Raw genomic sequence first — 27199 nt, forward strand, 5'->3', positions numbered from 1 at the left:
CAATAAAGTCTACATAAACTGCAAATCGAGGGCCACTTTTATTCATAAGATTTTGTAGGTTTTGCCAGCATCACTCGTTTAGCATGAGCGGATCAAAAATGAGGTCGGATAAAGACACGCAGGCTGATTCTTGAAAAAGAGCAAGTGTCATAGATTCCGACAATACATGCACGCTGGGCATATTCCCTTGGCTGAATCAGTATAGCCCCAGGGCATGTTGAAGGTTAAGTCTCAGTATAACATAGAAGCCCACAGATCCTTCCTGACACTTCTTGGCGTTATCAATATAATGCTGCTAATTTGAATGGTTTCCTCAGGCAATGCTATGACTCCAAGAGGGATGTAAATCTCCATGCATTAGTCAAAAGCAGCTCAATGTGTGCAGCACTGCGGGTTGCCTAACAGATTTATCACAGTTTTACTCGCTTTGAAATCGTTTTGCGATTTCACAACGTCTTATAATGTATTTTTGTGTCAAGTGAATAAATTAAGACTACATAGGCTTTGATGTGTCATATAATATTGATGTGTTGTATGTAATAATATACAACAAGGCAGAGATGATAACTTCTCAAGCACAGCGGAAGGTGGAAAACTATGAACTGTTGTGATTTAAAGCAATATACTTTATAGTATAAAAGCACAAAGCTGAAGACACAGAAATACAGCTGGAAGATTAAACACGACTTAAATGATAGTTCACCCAAAAAGGAAAATTCTGTCATCATTAACTCATCCCCAGATCGTTCCAACCTGTACACATTTCCTTGTCCTGCTAAACATGAAGAAAGATAATTGAAAGAATGTCAGTAACCAAGCAAATCTCCTCCCCCATTGACTCCAATAGTATTTATTTTCCCTTGACATTCTTTCAAATATCTTCCATTGTGTTCATTAAAACAAAGACGTTTATACAAGTTTGGAACATTCTGAGGGTGACTAAATGATGAAAGAATTTTCCTTTTTGGGTGAACAATCACTTTAAATAAAGATATCTGAATTTGCTGAACGTTCTCAATAAAATAATATCACAGATGCACCATAATAAAACCTCGTAAAGCATTCCTTCACTTTCAAACTTGTATTAAACTTCGTTTAAATCTTCCCGTAAGCATTATAATAGAAAAAAACTGGGTGTGTGCATGTGCATGCCCTCTATCAAGGTGGCCGTAATATTTAATGCCCTCCAGCACAGACTTTACCTCTCAGCGCACACCCCGGAAGCATGACTATTTTACTGCTCCTGTTCCTCTTCACGCCCGGACAGATTTATGTTCTTTCGGTCTCCACAAACAAAACAAACACGAAATCATAGTCCCACAAAGGATTTAAAAAAGTACATTGAAAAAATGAGTGCATTTTATCGGCGAAAGATCCAACTGAACGCGGTCGTCCTGGTGTTGACACTCTGCGCTGTTCGCTGCTGTCATGCGCTCAACTTGGATGTGAGTTTTCCAGTCGTCAAAGAGGGAAAAACTGCAGGCAGTTTATTTGGATTTTCTGTTTCACTGCACAAACAGGTCGTTGGAAAACAGAGATACCTGTAAGTATGGCTTTTCATTGTCAGTTACCAAGAAAAAGGGGATAAACATGAAATTTCCACCTGTTGAAAGTTGCAATGCTTAGCCTAGGTGGTTTTATATAGTTACTTTATTCGTGTGCAAGCTGCAAAGTTTATTTTTCTATAGGGGTTGATAACGTGTAAAAGTTATAAAAGATGTCGTACAGTTATGATTGGTGCCCGCATGATTCTTCCCATTCATATTGTTACAACAATGGAAGAGCGTTATCGTTTGTATTTTTTCAAGGTGTGGAGTTAAGTTAGCACACGTAAATTATTAACAAGCATTTCACAAGATCTGTACATCGGAAGTGATTGCCAGCGTTATTCTCTGTACTCTTCTTACGCAATAGTAGGCTTATGATGAGAAAAGGATTAGACCAAAGTGTGTCAGGTGACCTTAAATGTTTCTTATTTTCTAACAGTTACACAATTTAAAGACATAAACATAACACTACGACTTTTAGCTATTAAATCAAGTAGTATTATTTTTTATTTGTAATAACTACAAACCTTTCTCTAGTATGATAATGCAAATGGTAATCAAAATGCCAAATAGTTCAGTCTAACTTCAGTTTTACTTCAAACGGTTTCATCGGACGTTTGTCTTATATTTAATTGTATAGTTCTTGTATTAAATTAAATTAAAACTACTTAACAGTTGTGGAGGTCTGCTGAAAGTTAAGTTTGGGTCACTGATTATGTGTTGTTGCCGGTGAAACCATCTAGAACAAAACCATGTTTCAATTCACTAAGGACAGCACTTAATTATTGAAAGATATACAGTTAGGCAAAAAGTCAGGAATTGCGGCTAGGAATTAAAAAGCTGAATTAATCCTGAAATTATTTTGCCTGCGACCGTATGTTTACATATTGACATCTTGGCAAGAGAAAACTGTTCAAGCATTTTCAATTTGTTGATGGGAGTCGCCAAAACTGCTGCGTTGTTTATCAACTTATGATTCTTATAATGAATGGGAACAAAAGTATTTTACTTATGAGTGCTGTGTGACTATACCAGCGTTTTATTGAGGAAATATTAGGGTGGAGCTCTCAAGCGAGCATGGAAAACTACACAAGGCAAGACATCAAATGAATAACAAGCAAAGAGATACAGTATTACTAGTCTCGCCGTACATTTTACTGGCGTTACATCTTGTGCAGCATGTGTATCCAAACCCTTATTGCAGATGTTGTTTGAAATGTGACTGAGCATGTGAGTGCAGGTAGATCTACAGGAGACACGCATATTGGTTTGCACAATTCAATTTGATCATATCCCGAGGAAATACGAATTCCAGAGAATTCACAATGGGAGTCAGCCATACTCCACTGACTCATAAAAGTTTTTGATGCATCACACAATACACTCTCCAACTTTAAGCAAATATACAATAAATAAGACCATCACAAAAGCAATAAATGACTTAAGGTTTGTTTTTAATCTCTGGCAACATTTTGGTGCTTTCTGGCTGTTATTTTTAGAATATATAAATAAAATGCTATGGCATGCTTATTGTTGACAGCTTGACACATAACACAGCAACACTACAGTATTTCACACTTCAGGTGCAAATCAGTTAACAATGCTAACATCTGTATTTTTAGACCATTCAGATGTGTTTTGGATTCTCAAAGCAGCAGATTAAGCATCCTAAAACAATATAAGTCTCTTATATAAAGATGCAAATAAATCTACAAGATAAAACCACTAAATCCAATCCATCCATTTCTTTGCTTAAATGTTTGCGTTGGCCCTTGTCAAATTCAATACTCTCAGCTGTTAACTCTCTCTGTGTTACTGTTGACTTCCTAATCACTTGTCATTGAGTCTCAGATGAAGCATGACCTTCTAGCGATCCATCTTTTAATAAACAAATTTAAAGAGACGCAGTGTAGTTGACAAAAGTATATATTTTGTCTATAAGTTGGAATCATTTTTAACAGATCTCGAAAAGACGACCTTGCCTCCCACCCAGAAGATTTATACATACAACCTATTCAGAGATCATCTGGATCCAAGGACAATTTGAGAACCAAGATCAACCGCAATGATAGTCAGTAATTGAACCGGCTAGACATTCATCATCTGGTCAAAAGCATAAAGATGGGGGTCTGTCCTCGTGTGCCTCAGAATACTAGAGTAGTAACAAGGACATCTAGCGTTGGGGGAGGTCTTCCTGATGGGGTCTGATCTTTGACATTTGTCCCACATGCTCATATGATCTGTTTCCTCCCTTTGATGAATTTAACAAGAGCAGCAGAAGCGACTACTGATAGAACACTGAGTATTAAGAACAATTAAGGACTTTACTCTGTTCCTAAATCCCCATGAGCACAATTCTGTCAAAGCAGACTTCCGATTACTGCTGAGGTCCTGTAACTTACTGCCTGAACAGTTGCAGGAGATTAACTTTTTTTGACACTAGGGTCAGAAGCAGGTGTAATTCAGTCAGTCTTTTATGGACATCACGTATTTGCAAAGAATTTTTAGCAGTCACAGAGCAGCCCTAACTTTTCTGAAGACACCTTTAGTGGTGAAGAGGTGAAATAACGGATCAAGTGAAAGTTCTGCATTATTAAGTCTTGTGGTAGATTATTAAATTGCTTTTTACTTAAAGACTTTGAAAAATTCTAACCTGTACGACTGTCTTTCGCCAGCAAAACACAAAAGAAGGTATTTTGAAAAAATGTTGTCAGCTGGACCTCATTCACTTGCATTGGTTTTGTTTCACTTATATTGTCTCCAAAAATAATGTTGAAGAAAGAAAGTCATAAAGGTTTGATTACAGTGATGACAGAATTTTCATTTTTGGGTGATTATCACTTAAACTGCTACAGTGTAAAGCATTCATTTAGATATATAAATGACATATGGATTACTGAATGATGAACAGTTGATTTAGATTTTGTTTGTGTGCATTGAAAAAAGTTGTTAAAATATAGATCTGGGCACTTTTTTTTTTCTTAAAGGCCATGGCCCTTAAAATAGCACCTTGTGTGAATTGTACTTTCAAACACGCATAGACCAAATAAAACCACAACAAAAACTCTGGCTGTGCACCTCATTCAGAGACACAAGACAGAGCTTCAGCATGATAAACCTTCCTTAGCATCTATTCAGGTTAAATCTTGTACTCTCGTATCCTCTATAACATTAAGCACTAGTGCATAAGAGCTCCTCAGCCGGTTCCATAACTTGCCTCTGAGGTATGTGGTGCTCTACTAGTACTAGACGTTGACCTGTGTGTAATTGAACTAAAATCCGTGTCATGCGACTTGTATTAAAGTGGTTGTGTATTCTCTGCAGTTTTTCTTAAATATAGAGCATTTATGAAAGGCATCTTAATGACCTGTATCTCTGATAGTTCGTCATAAGTGTTATCAATTTAAGTTATGCCTAAATTCTAAATGATTTTTCATGACTTTTTCACTTTATTCATCTCTCAGTCTGGGTTTAGGTAAAGCCAGTTTATATGAAACTAGTAATAATAAAGCACTTGCTAGACATTGACCCCCTTTTGGTTTGCGGTGTCATCCTTCATTTAGACAAAGTGCACTAAGATACAGATATACGTACTTAAAGTGCTCTATTTTCACGCACTAGTTTTGTAAATAGTATACAAGGAAATAAGTTCTGAGTACTTCTTAAAGGAGCCGTATGTAACATTGACAAATAGCGGTTGAGCTTGGTATAGCAGTCCAAATTTAAATTATTGGTGAGGGTTTTTCCCCGCCCCCCCCTCACATGAGTTTCCAGACAGCAGTGTAATGGAAAGCAAAAACTTTGACACTGTACATTTATCTGATAATTTATACATTTGCAGTGGTTTTGTTGTTTGCAAATATAGCTCAATCAGCAGTTCGTATCAGAGGTTGCATAGCATTTCCAAACCACATTGCTGTCTTGTTTGAATAACCATATAAAATTGTATATTACTCGTCGTAAGTTGTAAAATAATCTAACAATCAGTTTGCAACGTAAAAGTACCGGAAAGGGTGGAATTTGCTCTGAACCAGATTGTTTGCTTACTGCAAAACGCAGTAATTGTCGCCAACTGGCAACCGACCTGTCGAAATACACTAGTGGGTAAATCGTCAGTGGGCGGGGTCACACTAACACGTTTTTGACCAAAACAAAAAACAGACATTCCAGCACGGCACACAACGAACATTTCATAGAGGAATAACTGGCTATAGCTTTGTTTTTTGGACAAACCAATATATGTTTCTTAAACGTCTACGAACATATGAAGGTTTTTATTTGATTAAATACAGTAAAATCATTACATACATGCTCCTTAAAGATACACTTGAGAAGATCTAGGCCTAAAGCATCATTTATGGTCGTTCGTAAGACCTATGCCGTAGGCTGTGCGTAGCTCTGCATAACCTGAAGTCCAACTCTCCAAAAATGTAACAACACTTCAACTCAACACGGACCGCAAGCGCTGTGATTGGTCTGTTTGAACTCCTCCCACAGCAATCGATAGCGTTATGTTTACCCAACCCCTGTTCGAATGAATTATCTAAGTCAATTATTTGTTCTTATGTATTTAACATCTCAAGCTACAACAAAAGTGACTGCCTACTTGCCGCTATCACTGCTAATGCTTCTCAAACCAAAGATATCAACTCCATGCTGCATTTGCATCTGTTTCTATGGGTCGCTATACGTAGGTCGTATGTCATATTGGAACGTTGCGAGCTGGTCTGTGTTCCCAAGTCTGTGGACTAAAATCCACTAAAAGTAAGTACTGTTTTTGACGCGGACAATGGCGCGGTTGTGGCTAGAAGGTATACAGCTACGACCGGAAGTGATGCCAAATCTCGCCATGAAATTATAATAAAATACATTAGCTAATAAACCCTAAACCTAACCTTACAATAATAAAATAATAGTAATCAAAATTGTACAGTATTGAAGGTGGTTATGACCCTTTTAGCCAAAACCCTGTGACGCAAAGTATAAAGGAAAACCGGCACATTGCCTATGGCATAGAGGCTACGGTGTAGGTCCTACGCATGACCATAACTTGCCCTTAAGTGTACTTAACTGTGCAGTTTGATTTTGTATATTCAGCACTAAATTAATGTGGAAGAAACCTTAATACATACGGAAGTGTAAATAAAATGTATTTTAAAGTGTGCTCTCACATTACATTGGTTCTCATGAAAGAGTTTGTGCGTATTGAATTATGATTTAAATGTTGGTTCAGGTTGTCTTTTAGGAATAATAGTGTGCCCTATGTGGGAGGTTTGCAAACACTGAACACTGTTGATTTGGAAATGTGGAGGGACGAATTTCTGTCAGGGTTCTGTCCTTCCTGTTTCAGGCTTTCGTGCCTTGTGGACGGGACCGTGACAGTACAATGTCTTCTATGTATGTTTTGTTTTTTGTGGAGACACGCGGCTGTATGTTTTGATAATTCGCCGCGCGTCCTCCTGTCTGTGTAGCTCCGCCCCTTGTTTCTCTGTTAGTCTCCCATTAGTGTTTTATCTCCGTCACCTGTCTCCCTTTAATGTTTAGCCTTGTTACGCCTCCTGTCTCATTATCCCTCGTTAGTTTTGCCTTCTTAAACCTTGTTTTCCCGAGTCCGGGGTCGGTTCGTTGTATGCTGTTCGTAAGTTTTATGCTTGTATGTTTTAGGTTTGTTCTGGTTCATGCTGTGGTTTACCTGTGCGCACTGGATTATTTTTCCCCGCCTTTTCGTGTGGGAATGTTCGTGTAGTCTTCATGTGGCATTGTCCCCTGTATGTTCTGGATTATTTTTTCCCAGCCTTTTCGTGTGGGATTGTTCGTGTATTCTTCGTGTGATATTGTTTGTTTGCTCCTGTTATTTTCACTATTTTTGTATATTAAATATTTTTTACTCGCTGTACTGCATCTGGGTCCTGTTTCCCTATCACACCCATTATTCGTGACAATTTCGGGTCAGAATTTCAAGGATTTGTGAACTAGTAGTTTCAACAAGCAGTCTTTTCTATTTTCAATGAGCAGTCTTTTTTAAAAAAAAATATAGTTTTTTTCCAATGTATTTTACATAGTACATTCAATTGGATAAACACATTACCAACCTCTATAATGTTACAACCAATTTAAAGAATTTTGACACCCATTTAATGTAAAAAAATATTTATTCATTTATTAATTATTTTTACATGTCTGCTGTCCTGAAGCAAACACCCCTTCTCTTTACAGCAAGGATATGATTTTAACCTGGAAAGAAAAGGTTGTTATTTTTTACCGTGCAGATAAGAGGGAGAATAGGACATTCCTTTATCATTCACCTTTCTCTAGACTTTCTCATATCCTGTGTTGCCCTTGATGAAACCAGATTTGGAGTCACATGACAAGCATGAAGCAGACACATAAGCAGATTGGTGATGTTGATGGTTTGAGGGGGGCGACATTGAGGGTTTAAATGATATAAAACCCACAGGGAGGGGTTTTGTCTTTTAGCTCACCTTTTTTCTTTTATTGTCTGCTCATGTCTGTCTCCTTCATTCGGCCTTGACTTTGGCTGCGTGTCCTTATCACAGTCTACCTCATCACAATGTGTGATGCATATGAACAAGTAAATGAGAATAATCCCACTTTAAGAATAATGGAAAGAATGGATGGTTTGTGACAACATAAACAAACGTTACTGCGCACATGTGTATTCGTGGGCTGCAGTTAACTTCCTCTACACATTCACAAATAATAGTGCCTGTACAGTATTTCTGATAACAAACAAAAGAAGCCAAGAAGAACAGTTACTTGTCTAAACTTGTCGCTCCAATAATTCAAATTTAGACTCCGATACCAAGCAACCGCAAATGTCAATGTTCCATATGGTTTGTTTAAATGCGACCGAACTACAGGACCAATTCAACAAATTGTTTATTTGATAATATGAACATAAAACAAAATTAGACAAATCATTTATTTAATACAATTATTGTACAATAAAAAAATACTATAAATTAATATGAACATAAATTAAATATAAACAGTTATATTATTACACACAAGTCAAACACAAACCGGACATTATCGGGGGATCAGGCGTGTGCGCGTCCGATAAAACGGTCTATAGAGTTTAAAAACAGACAGAAACTTTTTGTTAGTGAAGCAAAAATGTCTGCAAACATAACATGGAACGTGGCGTAACTGAACTATTGAAGTGTGCATATGCTTATCATTTAGAAGTTTACCACATGCCACTGGTTCACCTGTACTATTTACCTGTATGTCCGGCCCTAATCTTCGCTTTTTGCTTTAAATACCTGAATCATCTGTCACTAGCATTTAAACACTTGATTAAATATTAACTCTCAAACAGCCATGCTATTGCCTCGTCTGTTACATGTAACATAACTTCTCTCATAACATAACCTTTCCATTAAAACCTCAGTAGACGAATTAACCGCATCAGCCATTTATAATCCAGTTAGACACAAGTCATGATCTGATGAGCACTCATCCTTCACACAGCGGAATATTTATGAGGTCTCAGGCAGAAAGGTGGATAAAACAGCAGCTAAACCATATGTCCAAAAATCATAAAACTATAATGCAGGCATCTCTTCTGGGGTGATTATGAAATGTCATTATGAAAATGATTATATTTTAAAGGAACGTCTCTTTAATTCTCCCCAGATTTGAATGGCTCTTGAGGATTATATCTGATCCATCAAAGGAGATCTGGATGTCTGTGTTGTAATGATTCAGAGTTTTGTGATTGAAATCACATCATTCACACATCAGTACCAGTACCAGTACATGAAGGTTAAGAATGCAGGGTGCACATCATAATTTCACGCCTGTGTGATTAAAGAAAAATAGTGAAGACATCAGCTTCCACAAGATTTTACCTAGTTTATGCTTTACATATTTTATATATTGTAGGTTAAACAGCGAAATTTAAAGGTCCAGTGTACACAAATTGATGACATCTAGTGGTGAGGTTGCGAATTGCAACCAACGGCTCACTCCACCAGTCACCCCTGCCTTTCGAAGAACTACGGCAGCTGACACGGGACTAAAGCAGGTCACGCTGTGACGTTTTGATTTTTTATTGGTCTCACACACTCACGTGATGCCAATTCGCAGGTCAGAGTTCACAAAACTTGAGCGATGCTACGCAGCGAAATGCAAAATATGGTTGAACGGGCTCGCGGTTGCGGTCTGTTGGGAAAAGTGTGACCGGGGCTTAAGATGACTCCACAATTTTGCTTCTTTGCGAAAGGAGATAATGTATTTACGAAACATGCACTGCATAGCAGTTTGTCCGTTTAGGACTTCTGTAGAAACGACATGGTGAATTACATGCAAAGGACCCGCGGTGTATGTAGATAGAAATAGCTCCTTATATGGTCATAAAAACATAACTCTTCATTATGTAAGGTCTTTATACACCTCTGAACACATAGTTATATATATGATATTACATTTCTGTCAATAGATCCTCCACAAAATGACACATAGGACCATAAAACCTGTGTAACTGCAATAACTTTACACTTAACATTATCTTAAATGAACTAATATAAGTGTGCTTTACTTCTATATTTATGTTTTAATTTTGGGGATAAAGTTACATTGGTTGATTTCACTGTGCATTGTGCACCCGTGGTAATGGGTTCTGACAAGTCCTTCCAGTCAAAATCATTTCACAAAGCCCAACAAGCCCAGACACATGTGGGTTAGACCAGCTTGAGGTTATCTGCAGTGTGCGCTAAGGTTTGACGAGAAGATGAAATCCAAGTGACAGATAGACAGCTGAATGTGAATTTAAGTCCTTTCCTTAAAAGGGTGCATTTTTGTCTTAAATACCCTTTACTGTGTCTCTGTGACAGCTGTGTCTTAATATATCAGCTCAGCACAGGCTTTAGCTGAATACGATTTTTGCTTGTTCCAGACTTCTTGTAGGAGCACCTAAGGAGAAGGCGGAGTCTGGCCTGCCTGCCAATGAGACTGGAGATATGTATGCCTGTCCAATCACAGCAGATCCCAATGACTGTACAAGACTGAACCTTGTTAAATCAAGTAATTTTCCAGCCATTCATACCAAACTCACATTTTAAATATGTAATTGATATAAAATTATTTAATAATATTATCAATATTATACTTTTTGAAAATATTATTTTATAAATTTGTCACATAATAGGTCATTTTAATATATATTTAAAGAGACAGTTCACCCAAAATGAAATTCTGGCATTATTTACTCACCCTCATGTCATTTCAAACCTGCATGACTCTTCTGTCTAAGATATTTATCATTCTATGGCCAAAGAACCACATTTCTCAGAATGTTATCTTTAGTTTTTTTGAGACACATAAAGGTTTTCAAACACATGAGGGTGAATAAATTATCACAGAATTTCTGTTTTGTTATCTATAATTTCTTTAGTTTACACAGATACTAATCTAATACACAGTGCTGAAGGAATAATTGAAAGGTGGGTTTCAATTATCTTTAATGGTGTAATTTATTTAAATGTATTATTTGTACGCTAGTTCTCCTGAAAGACTAAATGAGCTAAATGAGTATTGGCAATAGTTTAGTTTCGTAAACCAGTGAGGACTAAACTTTTTTTTTATAAGCTGAAGCTTATATAATATACTGATCATTGTGTGGTTGGTCTTATGCAGATCCTGATGATATGCCAAACCCAAACATTGAGGTAATAGAGGGAATGTGGCTAGGTGTGTCTGTTGCCAGTCAGAGTCATCCAGGTGGTCGTGTACTGGTGAGTTTCATAATAATGCATGATAGTAATCCTGCTTTAAATAGGGTCAAAAGGATAGGTCATCATTTACTTTCCTCTGTGTCGCAACTGAATTAAAAAATATATAATATTTATCTCTCTGATAGGCCTGTGGTCATCGCTACATCCGGAACATGTCATCCAACTTCCGCATGATTGGAAAGTGCTTCATTCGTGGAAACGATTTAACGTATAACAAGGATGACCATCAATGGCAGTCACATGATGAGGTGTGTGACCCCAGTGGAAATAGAAACTATGAGGGCATGTGTCTTGCTGGAATGTCTTCTGCCTTCACTCAGACTGATGTCATCCTAGGTGCTCCCGGTTGCTACAACTGGCAAGGTAAGGGAAGATTGCATCCAGTAAAACAATATTTTAAATCAGTTATAAAATGAAAGAATGACGTTTGTTAAATTCCCCCTTTCTCTTGATAGGGAATGCATTTTATAAGTCGCATGATCCTGCAGATGAATGGTATACACTGAAAAGCAAGTTCCCAGATTCAGGGGATAAAGGGAACATTTATATTGGTAAGACAGTGGCACAACTATAATATCGTTGCTGTCTTTCTGAAACCTTGGATGCCCAAATTTGCTGTATTTTTCAGGAAATGGAAAAAAAAATGTTTTTAAATGATAAATACTGTGTGGTCAAAGTTGACAAGCATATTTTTATAATTAATTAATGGTTTTCAACAGAAAATGTGGGTTTTCATTCTCTGGTTTACAAGACCATATTTGGACTCTTATCCAAAGCAGAGTACAGTGTTTCTATAATATTACATTTACATTAATGCATAAGGCAGACCTTTTATCCAAAGCAACTTACATTGGATTGTATTATACATCTGTTTCTGACTATGTGCTAATAAGTAATTATAATTCATAATAATATTATAATAATATTATCTCTGAAAATATATCTTGTCTTAACATTTATTGATTTGGTGGATTTGTTTTAATCAGGACATGCATTCCATGTAAAAAAAAAATTACATTGGTTTTGTTTGTGTTTAGGTTTTTTAGCACTGATTCTTGAGATAAGGGACAAATGCACATCTTTAATGCTATTTATTTGTAGTACTTTGTTAATTAGGAATGAATTAGTGTACAGACAAAAGTCTCAGATAATAGATTATGAAAGGAAACAGGCTTTTGTGAAAAGGCACTCTTTCCTTAAAATTGACATTTATTCATTACTTGTGTCAAATCTGTCAGACATTCTTAAAAGCACGCTTTCTTATTTGAATCATGTAACAACAGCGTCAATTCTTTGCTTATTTAATAATGGTGTTCATTAAAGCTATGAAAAATCCAAAATTCTTTCCTTTCAATAGCAAGCAAATTAAACCAATGTTTTAGATAAATAAGACATCGGTTTAGTTAATGTTCTAATGGTATCAGAGTTAAATTGAATTAAAAAAAATATTTCTTTCCAAATGAATCTGAACAGTCATCTGATGATGCTGAAGGTGTGGACAAAGAGATCTAAACAGATTCAGATAAAAAAAAAACTAAATACAAGATATAACTAATTTGTATGTAATATTTAAGTCAACAAATCCATTCCAGTGGTGGGATTTTCTTCTCATTTTTGGTCTCCAGAAGCATACTTGTAAAAATATTCACAGATGAACAGAAATTGTGGACCGGGGTCTTTAGAGTTATAGCTGCCCATGACATTTTCTGACTTTAAAATCCTTAAGGAGTGAGGACACAGGCTTCTGACAAGAATCAGTGATGGACATTTTTTTCAATGATTGTGTCAAGAATTGTCCCAAAAAGCATATTAAAACTGAAAGTTGTACTATTGGTGGTTGATCTTGATTGATTGATTGATTGATTGATTGGCAGGTTACTCAGTAGCATTGGATCATGGGATATTAAGCACTGAGGAATACACAGTGGTAACTGGAGCCCCACGACATGAAGCCAATGGATCAGTGATAATAGCTACATCTTTAAAAACCAGTAGCTTGGAAGGAAAACTCCAAGTCAATATTATTCTCATGGGGGAGCAAACTGGATCCTATTTTGGTAACAGTATTGCTGTGGTCGATCTTAACAATGACGGGTAAAGTCTTGGCCAATTTCTCAATCACTAGCAAGAATCCCTGATTTAGACATAATGAATTCCTTAACGGAGTCTTATTATCCTTACAGCTGGAAGGATCTGATCGTTGGAGCACCCTTTTATTTTGAGCGGAGTAAACATGAAGGTGGGGCGGTGTATATCTATATGAACAAGAATGGAGCTTTTTCCCAAAAAGCCGATCTGGTCCTCCATGGGTCTAAAGACTCTGCCTTTGGCATGGCTGTTGTTGCTATCGGTGATGTTAACCAGGACGGTTTCCAAGGTAAGATGTCAAGAAGATTTGCTTCATTTGCACCTGGTGTTTGATAAGTGTAGGGAACATGAATGTTGGTTTCTAATCTGGTGGTTTTACGCAGTAATTCAATGTTAAATGCGAGTTCAGTCAGGACGGCACATGCTGAGGCCAAGAACATTTAACTCTGCTGCCTTCTTGTGGCTTTACTAAGAAGTATTTTCTCACCGATTGTTTCTGACTCCTTTCTGTCTGTCACAGATTTTGCTGTTGGGGCTCCATATCATGAGTCAGGCATGGTGTCTGTATGGATGGGTAACAAAAATGGCATATCACACACGGCTAGTCAGGTAAGATTATGTTTTTAGAAACCTTAAAATAAACACAATTTGATGGCGGTTTTTATGCATTTCATCTTATTTACTAAATGTATACTTCTCGCGCCACTGCAAATTTTAAAGATTTGTTGTATTAAATATAAACGTTAATGAAGTGACCATGAAGTCAAAATTACAATTCTTATTTTTTAATGGAATATTGCATTTTTTTTTATTATAAGTGATTTATCCATCCAATGATTATTTAATTATTTTTTTATTTCATGTTCATTCATAATCTTTCATTAAAATCTGAAATGTCCCCTCTCCCTCCATTTTTTTGAAAGATGTGTCTCGGCCAGAGGGCAGGACTTCTGACTGCCCAATGGCCAGCCTAAATTAAATCTACTCAAGCTCCGCCCTACATCTTTCTAAATTTAGAAGCCATTACATATGTCACAATTCAGAAGAAAACACCATCACACTTCTATTTTATCCTGAATTTTAAAGTTCTATTGTCATGTGATAATACGCCATGTTAATATGTTACATTTTTGCAATTTTTCATAAATTCTTTTAATGTGAGACTCCGGTTTTATTTGACAACAAATAGAGGTTAACGCTCCTGATTTAACTGTTGCAAAGTGGGCGAGCATTAAAACATACTGTAAATAAATAACACAAATTTTACAGCAAATGTATTACATTGTTTCCCAGGTCATTGAGGGGAAAGATATTCCAGGTGCTGGATTCCAAACATTTGGTTATTCCATCAATGGTGGCTTGGATGTGGACAGCAACAGTTACCCTGATGTATTGGTTGGATCCTTAGATGACCGTGTGGTTCTGCTTAGGTTAGTTGATAGTGAAGTTGGGTAACATAAAGCTGGCAAATTTAAAAAAAGAGATTCCAAGATACACAACATGTATTGGTGTAGCATTTTGGGAAGTATATCTTACTATATTTTCTTCTGTATTCCTCATAAGGGCCCGTCCTGTGATTCACCTAAAGAAGACTTTTACTGTGACGCCAGAAGTTATTGACCCCAATGATTGTGATTTCTGGTACAAAAGTTGACTTGCACAGAAATGCACACAGTTCACTGTATTGATACATAGATCTTTGTTGGCAGAAATGCTACGTTTTTGAGAAAAGAAAATTGACAAACAATTCTAAAAGTGTAATTTGTGATTCATCCATGTCAGACTTCTTTATTTTCTCCACTCCTTCCATTGTTTAAAACCATACAATTGTTTTTTTCTTGCTCCAGTATAAAGGCAACAATCTGTCTCTCCTACACACTAAGCACTGGCAGTACCAGTTCCCAGAAGAGTATTAGTAAGTGCTACATCACAATGTTTTACCCCAAATACACATCCAAGCATCCTACAAGCATGATTCAACAAGCATGGTTTTATGTTCTGAGTGTCTGGATTCAGATCCAACATGTAGTTCTAAGAAAGCTCTTTTGCTTCGCCAGCTTTTAACTATACAGTAGTTGCTGATCAAATCATCGGAGTCCTCGTGTTCGTTTCCGTGACAACAATGTGGGCATTTTCTCTGTTAATCCGTCTGGTGAATGTCATTCTCTGATTCTCGAGCTTGTGGTATGAAACAAGGCCGCTTTATCATCTTTTTACTCTTTGATACAGAACCCAATATGTTTTGAATATTGTGTCATGTGTGATCAGTATGAGGCTCAATCTCTCTATGCTGTGTCCAACTTTGACAGTCCAAGACCATTCAAGACAAAGTGGCTCCGATAGTTTTTTTGCTGAACTTGAATTTGGTGGAACCTCCTCGGTCAGCCGGAGCGGAGGTGGAGGATCTCAGTGCTTTTCCTGTGATCAGCCAGAAGGAAGTCCTGACAGGCAGGACTGAGGTATCGCACGGCTTGCTTTGCTGGAGCGCAAATAGAGTTTTATTAGAAACAAAATGTTTGCCTTGCACCACCTGGCTGTGCACAACCAATGCCATCTCGTTGTTTAGATTCACATTCAGAAAGCCTGTGGACCGGATAACAAATGCGAGAGCAACCTTCAAATGACGGCTGTGTACACAGACGAGCAGAACAGACCGTTTCCCACGTAAGTCACGTATTGCTCTTCATGTGAAAGAGAAATAGATGATTCAGTGCTTCAATTCACAGACTGAATCAATGTCTTGTATAATGCAATAAAGAATACAGCCGATCAGATCTTTACTTCCTACAAGGGCAACTGGAGTTGCTAATGTCTTTTCTTTTACCCACACTGAATGAAGACATCGTATAACAGACGTCAAATGAACTATATATCAACATTGGCCAAACAGCGTTTTAAGGGTTTAGTATACCAGCAGTGTTTTTGCTTGCGTGATGCTGCTTTATTAATAAACATTGGAATGTTTCTGCAGGCAGGATGGCCAGCAGATTTTCTTCTACACGGCCGAAGTGAAGAAGCTGAGGTTGATGGTAATTGTAACCAACTTTCCATCGGAGGACAGGAGAGCAGAAAATGCTTACAGTGCTGTTTTAAATGTCACGATTCCCACCTCACTCAGCTTCTCTAGTCTGAGCCCCAAGGTAAGAAGCAGAGGCCTTAAGATCATTTGAGTTTTTATTCATTACAGCTCACTTCTGTCTAAACTTTCAATAATTCATTACACAGTACACACCAGTTTCTCATGTAACGCTTCTCCTCATTGTTATTTCGAAATCACACCATCATAGAAAAAGGTTTAAAATTGTACATTTTATGTCGGAGGGGTGGTAGCCTTAAAGGTTCCTTATTGTACCTGTATGGGTATAAAATAAATAAAATGTTGTACTTTTTGGGTGACAAATGTTATTATTAGAACCTATTGTGTACCAGTTAAATATTGGGGGTATAAAACATTAAACTGTTCCTTAGGGTACAATAATGAACCCCCAGAAGGTACAACTTAATATTATGTTCTGTATACCTGCAAAGGTACAAAAAATAACCTTAGCGACAAAGTCGGCGATTTTACAATATTAAACCTTTTTTGACAGTGCATATGATGTCCTGACTAGACAAAATGGCGGCACATAATATACAAAGACAGAAATGGGAAGTTGCCTATAAAATCCAGCTAAAGACATTTTTTGTGATTTACTACATAAAATCATCCAATGTAAAGAAAGTTCTGTAAAAATATTATATTGATATCTTTATTGTGGACTGAGTGAGGCCGTGTCAAAGACTTTTATGTTTTGTTATGTAAAATTTTGCGTTTAAGTATCTTGCACAAAAAATACATAGTTCAAAATATAATAATACATTTCAGTATTTCAAATAATTGGTATTCAGTATTATAATAATAATGATAATTTAATTAATTAATGATAATTTGACTACTGCATTTCAAAATTTGTTCTATAGATAACAACATAAACATGTGTGGCCAAACTTCAATTCTGGTAGACCTTCTCAAAAAACTTTTGAGTAGTTGTAATCTCATAATTCAATTTTGAGACTTTATCCTGAATTTCGGAGACTGCCACAAATATTTCAGCATTCTGCTGTACCATTTTTATACTTTACCAGCATTATAGTGGGAGGGCTTTACATGTTGTCATGTAACACCTGTGTCCTGTGTAAACACTGCGTAACTGTAGATTGTTGAATAGCGAATTGGCATATTAATGTAGTATTACACTGATGTGTGTGTGTGTCTCTCAGCTGTTTATATAACAGCCTCAAATGAGGCTCATCCAGTCACATTTATAATGCAATTCTGTCTTTTGTTTTTAACTCAAGTGTTATATAATCTCAGATTGTTTTTGCAGTGATGCTTATCATTTATTTGTTATGAGTAATCTCATTTTGTGTTATGCATCTATCAAGTTCCAGATGAAAAATAAAGTAATCAAATGAGATGAGTCTTGCATTGAGAAACACACATGACTAAATAGACATTAAAATTGTGTTGTCTACAAGGTTATATAATTACCCAAATAAATTACATTTTGTAGTTTTAACTATCAACAAATATGTATCGTTATGATATAAAATGCTGTTTATACCACATCGTTTACTGGTGTCATTAATCTAAAGAGAATTGATATCTGGCTCTCGTGATTAATGGGATCATGCTTATTTCCCCCTAACCTTTCTAAAGGCGTACCAGTCCCATTCTTTACTCTTTCTGCACACTTAAACATTACATTAGAATCTCTTTATTCAGTCCATGTTTTTGTTGCTTTACAGGACTTGAGTGTTGAGTTATCTCCTGATGGGCCTTTTCTTCTGTGTACACTTGGAGATCCTTTCAAAAGCAGTCAGAAGGTGGGTTCTCATAACCACTACCGAACTCACATCCATTTATACACATACTGTACATAACTTGATATAGAGCTACACTATGATGCATGGACTACACCTCGTATTCAATGTTTTTTTTTATTATTATTTATTGGCGACAGTAGATGTGGTAATAGATTCTGAATTGAGCCTAAAGTAGAAATGAAAAGCATTGCTAGGAGAGCTGTAATGGATTGTAAGATGGATGAAGTGTTTTGTTGTGGTCACTTATATCTTTCACAGGTCGATATTGAGATCACCTTCGAAACGACGGGAATCGCGATAGATATGCCGGAGATTCAGACCGAGCTGCAACTCTCAACGTACGGAAAGGATATGAATGAGTTCACATTCTAAGATAAATTGTTAACTTGAACTGTAAAAAAAGGATATTTCTATTCATGGCACACCTATTAATATCATTAACACTGCCAATGTTGCTTCTTTCATGAGGATCCAGTGCATTAGCATTGCAAGTTCCCCGCAGCATTAGTCAGGCTTACTGCTTTAACTTCATGAAGATAAAGTTCAAAGGGTTTGATTCAGATTTGGACACTTGCTGATGATTTCATCTGCTCTTTTCAGGCGGAGTGATCAAAATGATCTACAGCCCCTGTCGAGAGTGCTGATGGTGGAGTACATCCTCCGGCCTACCTTTCGTGTGTGAGTTATGTGCTATTTTATGCTTAAAGCATTTCAGCACATCTTCACTGCTTTTCAAAGTAATGTCAAAAATGACTCATGTTACTTTTGTGAATTTAGCATTTTAGCCTGGCACCATATATTCTTTTTGGCTGACATTAAACACTAGCAAGAGCTCCATACAAATCTGATTATGTCTTATGCCTATTTATAGTTTGTAAATATCTTCACTTTTTCTGTAGATCCCCCCCCGAGTTTAGGACAGAAGTCAGTGGCAAAGTCGTGGGGGAATCAGCTATGAAATCCACCAGCGATATGGGAAGCCCAGTGGAATTCAACTTCACGGTAAGACTATTTTTACAGTCTTTGGCATACAACTCGCAGGTCAAAAACTGCCAGACAGGGTTTTACACAGGGATACGCCAATAAAATATAAACACCATTTTAGTAATTTAAATGGAAAAACAATAGCTTATGTAAGTAACATCTGTCGCAACTTTCTTGCTTTCTAACAACGTTCATCCAAATGGAAATGTTATCATTAGATGTTTTCTACGATCTCGAAAGGTTTTTATTTCTGCACTCCATGTGGCACTGCATAAATAAAATATTACTCGCATATAATAAATAAGTCATTAAAAAACAAAGTTCTCACAACAGAGTGCTCACGATTTTGTGTCAGGGTTGCCATATCACCAAGACAATGATCCATTATGATGTAAAACGACCTGCAATATGTGTCATAGATATACAAAGCAACAACTGATAAATCATTGTATATACTTTTTTAAATTATAAAATATTAATTCACAATATATTTTCATGTCCTATTTTTTAACAGTTATGAGAACACTGCTATTTTAAAAATATAGTGTTACGGTAAATAAAGAAAGACAGTTTCTCAGTGTAGTTATGTTGTGTGTTCACTTATCCGTAGGTGGTGCTTTCAGGAAAACCTCTTTCAGGAAATCTTGGCCATCTAGAAATTGTCTTTCAGTGGCCTTATGCAGAGGCCAATGAGAAGTGGCTACTTTACCTGTCAGAGATCCAGATGACGGGAACATCTCAACCCTTTTGTGTCCCTGCAGGAAACATCATAAACCCTCTCAATAAAACAGTAAGTCACTGGATGTATGACTGTCAGTTTCTTTTGTAATACAGGGTTCTTAAAGGGCTAGCACACACATAAATGAACGTTTATGTTATCATTTATGCAATTTCATGTCTTTCTAAACTTACACCTGTAAAAACCCACCTGTACCAGAATGTTGGCATTATACAATGAACGTGACTATCAGTGTCATAAATTCATCTTCACATCACCTTCTTGTGTGGACCTTATGCTGAGAAAAAGATGACAGGGTTTTCAGTTTTTTGTGTACTTTACCTTTGAATCCCTTTCACAAGAATCACATAGTGAGAGCACAAAATTGTGGAGGTCGTCCTTTCCAAAAATGTGTAACCCGTCCTCTCACCAGAAATCTCTCCCAAAATAAGCTGTATAAGGATTTACCTTTTAAAAATGCTTATAGGCACAGAGAGATAGACAGTGTTACTCCCAGAAGCACCTTCTATTTCTTATTAGACATAAGTTAGTTAGTCAATGCCTTAGGAAGAATCTAAACCATTTCTATTCAGTTCCGGTCCAGAAACTTCAACTCTAGCCTTTGTTACACAATTAATAAACACAATTCGAGAACATCACATGACATATGTACATGAAAAATATGCTGGTTGAAGGTGATTTACGCTCATCAATATGATTTCATGTGACAGAATGTTATTTTTCTAATTCTAATCCACTTGTAAACAATGTTAATGTAATGTCCTTGTTAATTATTTGTATGTATTATGTCCCATGGATAGGTGTCGGAGCACAAGTCTGGAAGGAAGAAGAGAGACGAGACCTCCATTGAATCTGACCTATCAGAGCCACAGGCCTCTCTTATCCCACGGGGGAGCTTCCACAGGAAAACTGTCAACCTGGTGAATATATCAGTGTCCTTAACCATTGTTTGGTTGCTAGGCAACTGGATAAAACTGGCATGTCTTCTCTGATAGTTTGCATGATCAAGTGTACAACAGAGACTTGACAGGTTTTTCAAAAAATTAAGAGTGTTTTTCTGTCACTCCTCATTGGCTCTCAATGTCAGGATTGTACCACAGGTACTGCACTCTGTCAAACCTTTACCTGCCCCCTGCTAGACATGAACACCTCAGCCACACTCACTGTCAGAGCACACTTATGGAACAGCACCATGCTTGAGGTCAGTTTTCAGACAAAACTTCACCACCTCTCATCTCATTACAGCAGGTTTGTCAGATGTAAGACTCTGAAGGATACAGCTGATAAATCTGAAAAGTTTGTGCTCGCTTATATTTATTGTGGGTTCATAGGGTTTCACATTTTTTTATTTTTTACATTCCAGGAAATTATTATATTCAATATCTTAAAAAGTCATGGACATTTCTGTAGTGAATTAAATATATCTTCGAATACATTTCTTTTCTCTATATTCTGGTTTCCACTGTATATTCGGCTCTAATGTTTTATCTATAAATTAATTGATGCAAGATGCAAACTTTTACACTGAAATAATTTGCTGTACTGTACAAACAACAAATATTATGCTTTAGATACAGGAACCTTCAAAGAGATAGTTCACCCAAAAATGTAATTCTGTCATCATTCAAAACCTATACATGAATGTTTCAACTGTGTACCATAAAAGAAAATATTTTGAGAAATGTCTCAGGGTTTTGTGTCCATATAATGGAAGTCAATGGGTGCCAGCAGGACCATAGATAGTGAATTATGGGCACCTGAAAAAATATTCATGTGCCCCACCGCCTTCCAACTAATAGAGGGACATTTTATATGAAGTTTTATGTCATATGACTTTGACCTAGTCTATTTACTATTGTATAATAGTCTTTTCAATCAGTCTGTTATCAAATAACTGAAGTTAACATAAAAAATGGAAAAGAACGCAGTCATGTAAATAAATTAATAGACCACTTAAATGTTTCTAAACTTGAGCATCACCATGTAGTTACACATCCGCGTTATGTTTTTAACCCTGAATAATGCGTATCCGTCTCCGTTCCACATCGCGTGAATAATAGAGCCCTACCTTTTAAGGAACGTCTTGATAGATAAAGAAACTCTCTGAGTTCCATTCTCCTTTATGACATTTCAGATTTTTGCCGCAACATTTTCAGTCACTCATTCTCCCGCTCTCTTCACCAAAGCATACTTCACTGAGCTACCTCCCGCTGCGCCTCCTCAACTCTGATTGGTTTTGTTCACGAGCTAGGTATCTGACTTTCAGGCTTAATATTAACCATTTTTGAGGAGGGGGAATCACAATTATTTAGAAAAACCTTTTCGCCAAATTTCATGCTTTTGTGGATTTCATTAAAATCTCATGAATACAATTCATGTATTCTAATTATTTACAAAACAGGTGACTTTATAGTATAATTGTTGGATTTTGGGGGCCCCTAGAATTGTCACCACCTCTCACCCCACTTGCAAATGCCCTGGGTGCCAGTGTTGTTTGATGATGAACATCTTCAAAATATCTTCTTTTGGAAAATGCAGAAGAAAGAAAGTCACAGAGGTTTGGAATGACATGAAGATGAACAAATTATCTGAGAATTTTCATTTTTGGGTGAACTGTTCCTTTGGATAGTTCTCTTTTGGTTTAAGATATTAACATTATAGACAAATTGGAAATATTTTTTTGATATACAAATACACCATTAAAGGGATGGATAGTTCATGCAAAAATACAATTATTTTATTATTTATCAACCTTCATTTCTAAACCTGTATGATTTTCTTGTTTCTACAAAACACAAAAGAATGTTTGTAACCAACATTGATTCCCTCAAACAACATTGATTTCTATTGTATGGACAACAAAACCACTGAGACATTTCTCAAAGTTGCCTACCTTGTTTTAAAAAATAAGTAATATACAGGTTTTATACAACATAACAGTTTTTTATTCTTTGTTGAACTATCCCTCGGCTAACTAGGTCACAAAATGTTACCAAACAGTTAGTAACACAATTTCTAAAGTTGTGAAAAATAATGTGTCTACTCCTGTCTTCTTAGGACTATCCTGCTGCAATTGTTTATGTAGTCGGTAATGCCACTTTGAGTTTAAAAACAGACAAAGCCACCATCAAGATGATCAACAACACCCTTGAGGTACTAACTCAACATCTTATAGTTACCTCTTCTTCTAGAACTCACTCTCGCATACATTTAGCATAAGCGAGGGAAAATCAAATAAATATGAAAATGAGGCAATTTTTCAGTATACGTTTCCTAGTTAATGACATCAAAGATTTTTCCTCTGTTTAGTTCAAAGTACTTATAGATCCTGCACTGACTGAAGAACTGGCATATGAAGCTCCTATGTGGATTATCATTGTGTCTGTGCTGGCAGGAGTGATCCTGCTGGGTCTGATTGTCATTCTCTTATGGAAGGTGAGGATCTGTCATGCTTGAAGTGCCTCACACTTTCATTGTGTTCTCACATTCATGTGTCATTCAGGATGTAATGGCAACTTCACCTGATCACATTATTATGCTTGAAAGCCTTTAACAACATGTGAGGATCAACAACACATTCTGCCACACATTTTAATAGTTACTTTTTTATGTGATGTATATAGATACAGAACAGCGGGGTTCAAAAGTCCACATTGAAATCTAGAAAATCTTGTTTAAACTTTTATGATGAAAATGATGTAAAGATACTTGCACACATACTACGCTATGCATCTTGTGTAGGTCACTAATGGTATATTTAATCACGTTTTTATACAGAAGGTCAGGTTGTCCTTGCTTCCATAGAGACACACAAGGTGCTTTTTGGAGGGTTCTCACATCATGCTGTGATATCATGGATCATCCAGTTTTACACAAACATGTGGTGTTCATTCCATCTGGAATGCACACTGTCATTGAAGCAACGGAAACATAGAAAGTGCGAATCTGAAATTCTTATTTTATTATGTTAATAATAAGGCTTGTCTAATGTTGAATCAAATTCCAGAATAAAATTCTGTATTTACATGATAGATGTCTGTGTACTGTGCATACTAATTGTGCATTTATAATCACATAGACATACATGCATTTAAGATAAATATAAAAATATTTTAGATTATTGTTAAATATAAATAAATAAAATTGAATAAGTTATGTTATAATATATTTCATTTATTATAAATATATAGGTATGTTTTAGTGTTTATAAATTCAAAGTTATTTTGCACAGTACACAGACATATATTATGTAAACATTATGTAAATGAACAAGCTGCAAAATATAAGCCTTTCAGGTCTAAGACCTCACTATAGAAAAACACATTTTTAATTCCTTTTCTCAAGAACTTTATTGGAAATCTAGGGTAAACAGGAGGGTGCAGCACACATTACAGGACAATATCTTAAAAATACAATTAAAATCTAAACAGTACAGAATACAGCTTACTGTACACTGAGGTACACAGATATATTTTATTTGTGCTTATGTATTTGAATCTGTTGTACACCATGTTCTAGCAGAACAGTTTCGAGCCAGGATCTCTTCTTCAATATCTTCTGTTTTTTTTGACTGCTCATATCTGAATCCTGTTCCCCAGTGTGGTTTCTTCAAGAGGGCCAACACCAGAGAGCTTTATGAGGCCAAGGCCCAGAAAGCAGAGATGAAAACTCAGCCATCAGAAAATGACCGGCTTACAGAGGACGACTGAGATTTGTCGCCCTTACTGGGCCTCTGTCACAACTCGCAAAGTTTGTAGGTGTCAAAGTCAACAGCTCTCCAGCTCTAAAACTCTTTGCTTAGTTAACAATAATTTATTCTCCATAAACTCCGCCAATCCCATATTTCTCTTTTCCTGTTGCGCCATGAGACGCAATTTAACACCTCCCTTGTGTCTGTTTCTGAGTCTAATCATTGCTCTCAAAAGCACCAGAGGTTGTTTTTTTCCTGAAACAAATTGATACGTGAAACTCTTTGTTATGTCCTCAGGCGTTTGATGCTGTTATCTTGAAGATACACGGATGTCTTAAAACAGCAACTGTATATTGCTCTAATCCAACTTGTGAAAGTCTTTCTTCCCTTGACATGACTAATAATTTCCTTCTGTGATACGGTGTTCGTTTCTTTGTGTCGCTGTTAGAGGGCTTTGCTTTCAGCCGAGGCAACAAACTCTTTCTGATCACTTCTTCTCTTGCAGAACAAACAAGCTTTCCTTTCCGCTTCAAATCCTGCTGTAGAATTCATGGCTTGGTTTTGTACGCTCTCTCTGTTTTCATATCTTCATAGATTTGGTTGAGTTTTCTCAGTTGTTATATAATGTATAAGACCCAATTACATCAATCAACGAATTCCATTTTCTCCTGTGTTGACGTATTTATTATTGCAATAGGATGCTTGGGGGAAGCAGGTATTCTCCCATTAAAAAAACAAAGCAGTCGGCATTAATTATGTCGCAATGTAAAATCCTGCTTTGGCACTTGCAATTGCCTTAAATTCATTTAATAATACTAAAAGGATTAAAATAATAATCATGGACATTAATATAGTGAATATTTAAATAGGTGCAATCCATAAATCTTTTTAATAATCCAGGTTGAATTAGATGTAGCATATAAACTGTATATCTATTAAAGGTTAAGTCATTTTTGAGTAGATGATAGATGTAGATGGTTTCCCAGCATTCGAATGGTTCTTGTAGATTTCACAGTTTTCAAAAAGCTGTTAACCTTGGCTGTGATGTAAAGAATGCTGTCTCATGTCCTTGTTTGTTGTTTTACAGAGTGGATTTTTTAAGCGCCCTGCCAATTTCCACACATTGCAAAAACACCACGCAGTGAAGATTAGTAAGACGGAACAGTACCAGGTAAATGAGGGCTTTTTGATCATTGACACCACGAAGAAACGCTGGGTCACAAGCTGGACGGACAACAAACAGTACTACTGATGAAAGTGCTGTGATACTGTCTCTCGCAGACAGAAGACTTTAGAGAACGTTTTGTTTTAACTCTGTTTGATATGACATGAACTTTGTCTGGATCCCAGATACCATTAACCCAAAGGAAGTTGCGTGGATGCAAATGGTTCTTCATTTCGTTACGGTTTCTTAAAGTGACAGTTAAACCAAAAATGAAAATTCTGTCATCATTTACTTACACTCTCATCAATTCTGTATGGCTTTCTTTCTCCTGTAGAACACAAAAGAAGATATTTTGAAGAATGTCGCGGTACTCCTTAACTTGCATTGGTTTTGTGCCATATAATAGACTTGACTCGGTACCAGCGCTGTTCGGTTACCAACTTTCTTCAAAATCTTCTTTTGTGTTCTACAGAAGACAGACAGTCATACAGCTTTGAAATGACAAGAGTGTGAGTAAATGGCAGACTTTTCATTTTTTGGTGAACTATCACTTTAACTGAAGACATATCAGTGTATGTTGTGCATTTGATTTTCTTTCATTTGCCTTAAACTCTGTGAGGATTTGTTCATTTTGTGCTCTAAGTGTTGTATTTTCTCATGAGACTTTCTACAAAAACTGTTCTGGCCATTTATGACTCATTCTCTCATTCCTCTGATTGTTTCTTGGTTTATGTATTTTAATGGATTCCATCAGCCATTAGGTGGATTTTTATCAGGTCGTGAAACACCGATGGCTTCAAAAAGTCCTCATTTTTGCTAACAGCAAACTAACAAACAGATAGTGCTCCAATTGTGAATGCTAATCGTGAACAGAAAACAAACAAACATATTCATAGCGTATGCAGTTGGGACCTCCTCTCAAACACGTCTCGTTTCAGCTTCATTCTGATTTCCACTGGGCTTTACATTGTTCTCTACTTCTTCTCTTTTTTCACAGAATTTTGCACTCAAGGTTTATATATTGCAGGCTTTTTATATACATGTGTGATGAAAACGTATTTGCCCAAATAGTAACATTGTTGCGACCTGTCCTGACTTTGTGGATGTTTTACGCAGTGATTAATTTTTGTATTTAAAACTAAATGTGTTATCAATTAAGTGGCTGTTTACACGCCTGCCATGTGTTTTAAGTGCTCCCATTGTCAATAAACTGTAAAGACAGCTTAGTGCTCAAAGCATATGATCTCTCTAATAATAAATGTACGTATTGTGATGTTCTCATCCCACGTTACTAATCTTGTAAGTAATTAACATGAATTTGATGATTAATAATCGTGTTAAGCCCAACAGCAGTGCGAAAGT

The 27199-nt window shown here is 36.5% G+C and overlaps 1 protein-coding gene across 1 annotated transcript; it reads left to right on the plus strand.

The window, feature by feature from the left end:
- Positions 1–1210: 1210 nt before the first annotated feature.
- itga3a (integrin, alpha 3a) lies at positions 1211–27118 on the plus strand. Its single transcript, XM_056753510.1, is given in 27 exon segments — positions 1211–1543; positions 10468–10595; positions 11208–11305; positions 11431–11668; positions 11761–11856; positions 13180–13399; positions 13489–13682; positions 13914–14002; positions 14687–14823; positions 14957–15034; positions 15241–15308; positions 15451–15477; positions 15480–15577; positions 15703–15852; positions 15960–16057; positions 16365–16533; positions 18182–18259; positions 18518–18597; positions 18860–18937; positions 19159–19261; positions 19854–20033; positions 20783–20902; positions 21070–21183; positions 23040–23135; positions 23292–23417; positions 24581–24735; positions 25760–27118. Coding segments are annotated over 26 exon segments (3246 nt in total). The 5' UTR covers positions 1211–1271; the 3' UTR covers positions 24692–24735; positions 25760–27118.
- The last annotated feature ends 81 nt before the right edge of the window (positions 27119–27199 follow it).

This window comes from Triplophysa dalaica, chromosome 7, assembly GCF_015846415.1.
Source record: "Triplophysa dalaica isolate WHDGS20190420 chromosome 7, ASM1584641v1, whole genome shotgun sequence".
NCBI classification, from domain to species: Eukaryota; Metazoa; Chordata; class Actinopteri; order Cypriniformes; family Nemacheilidae; genus Triplophysa; species Triplophysa dalaica.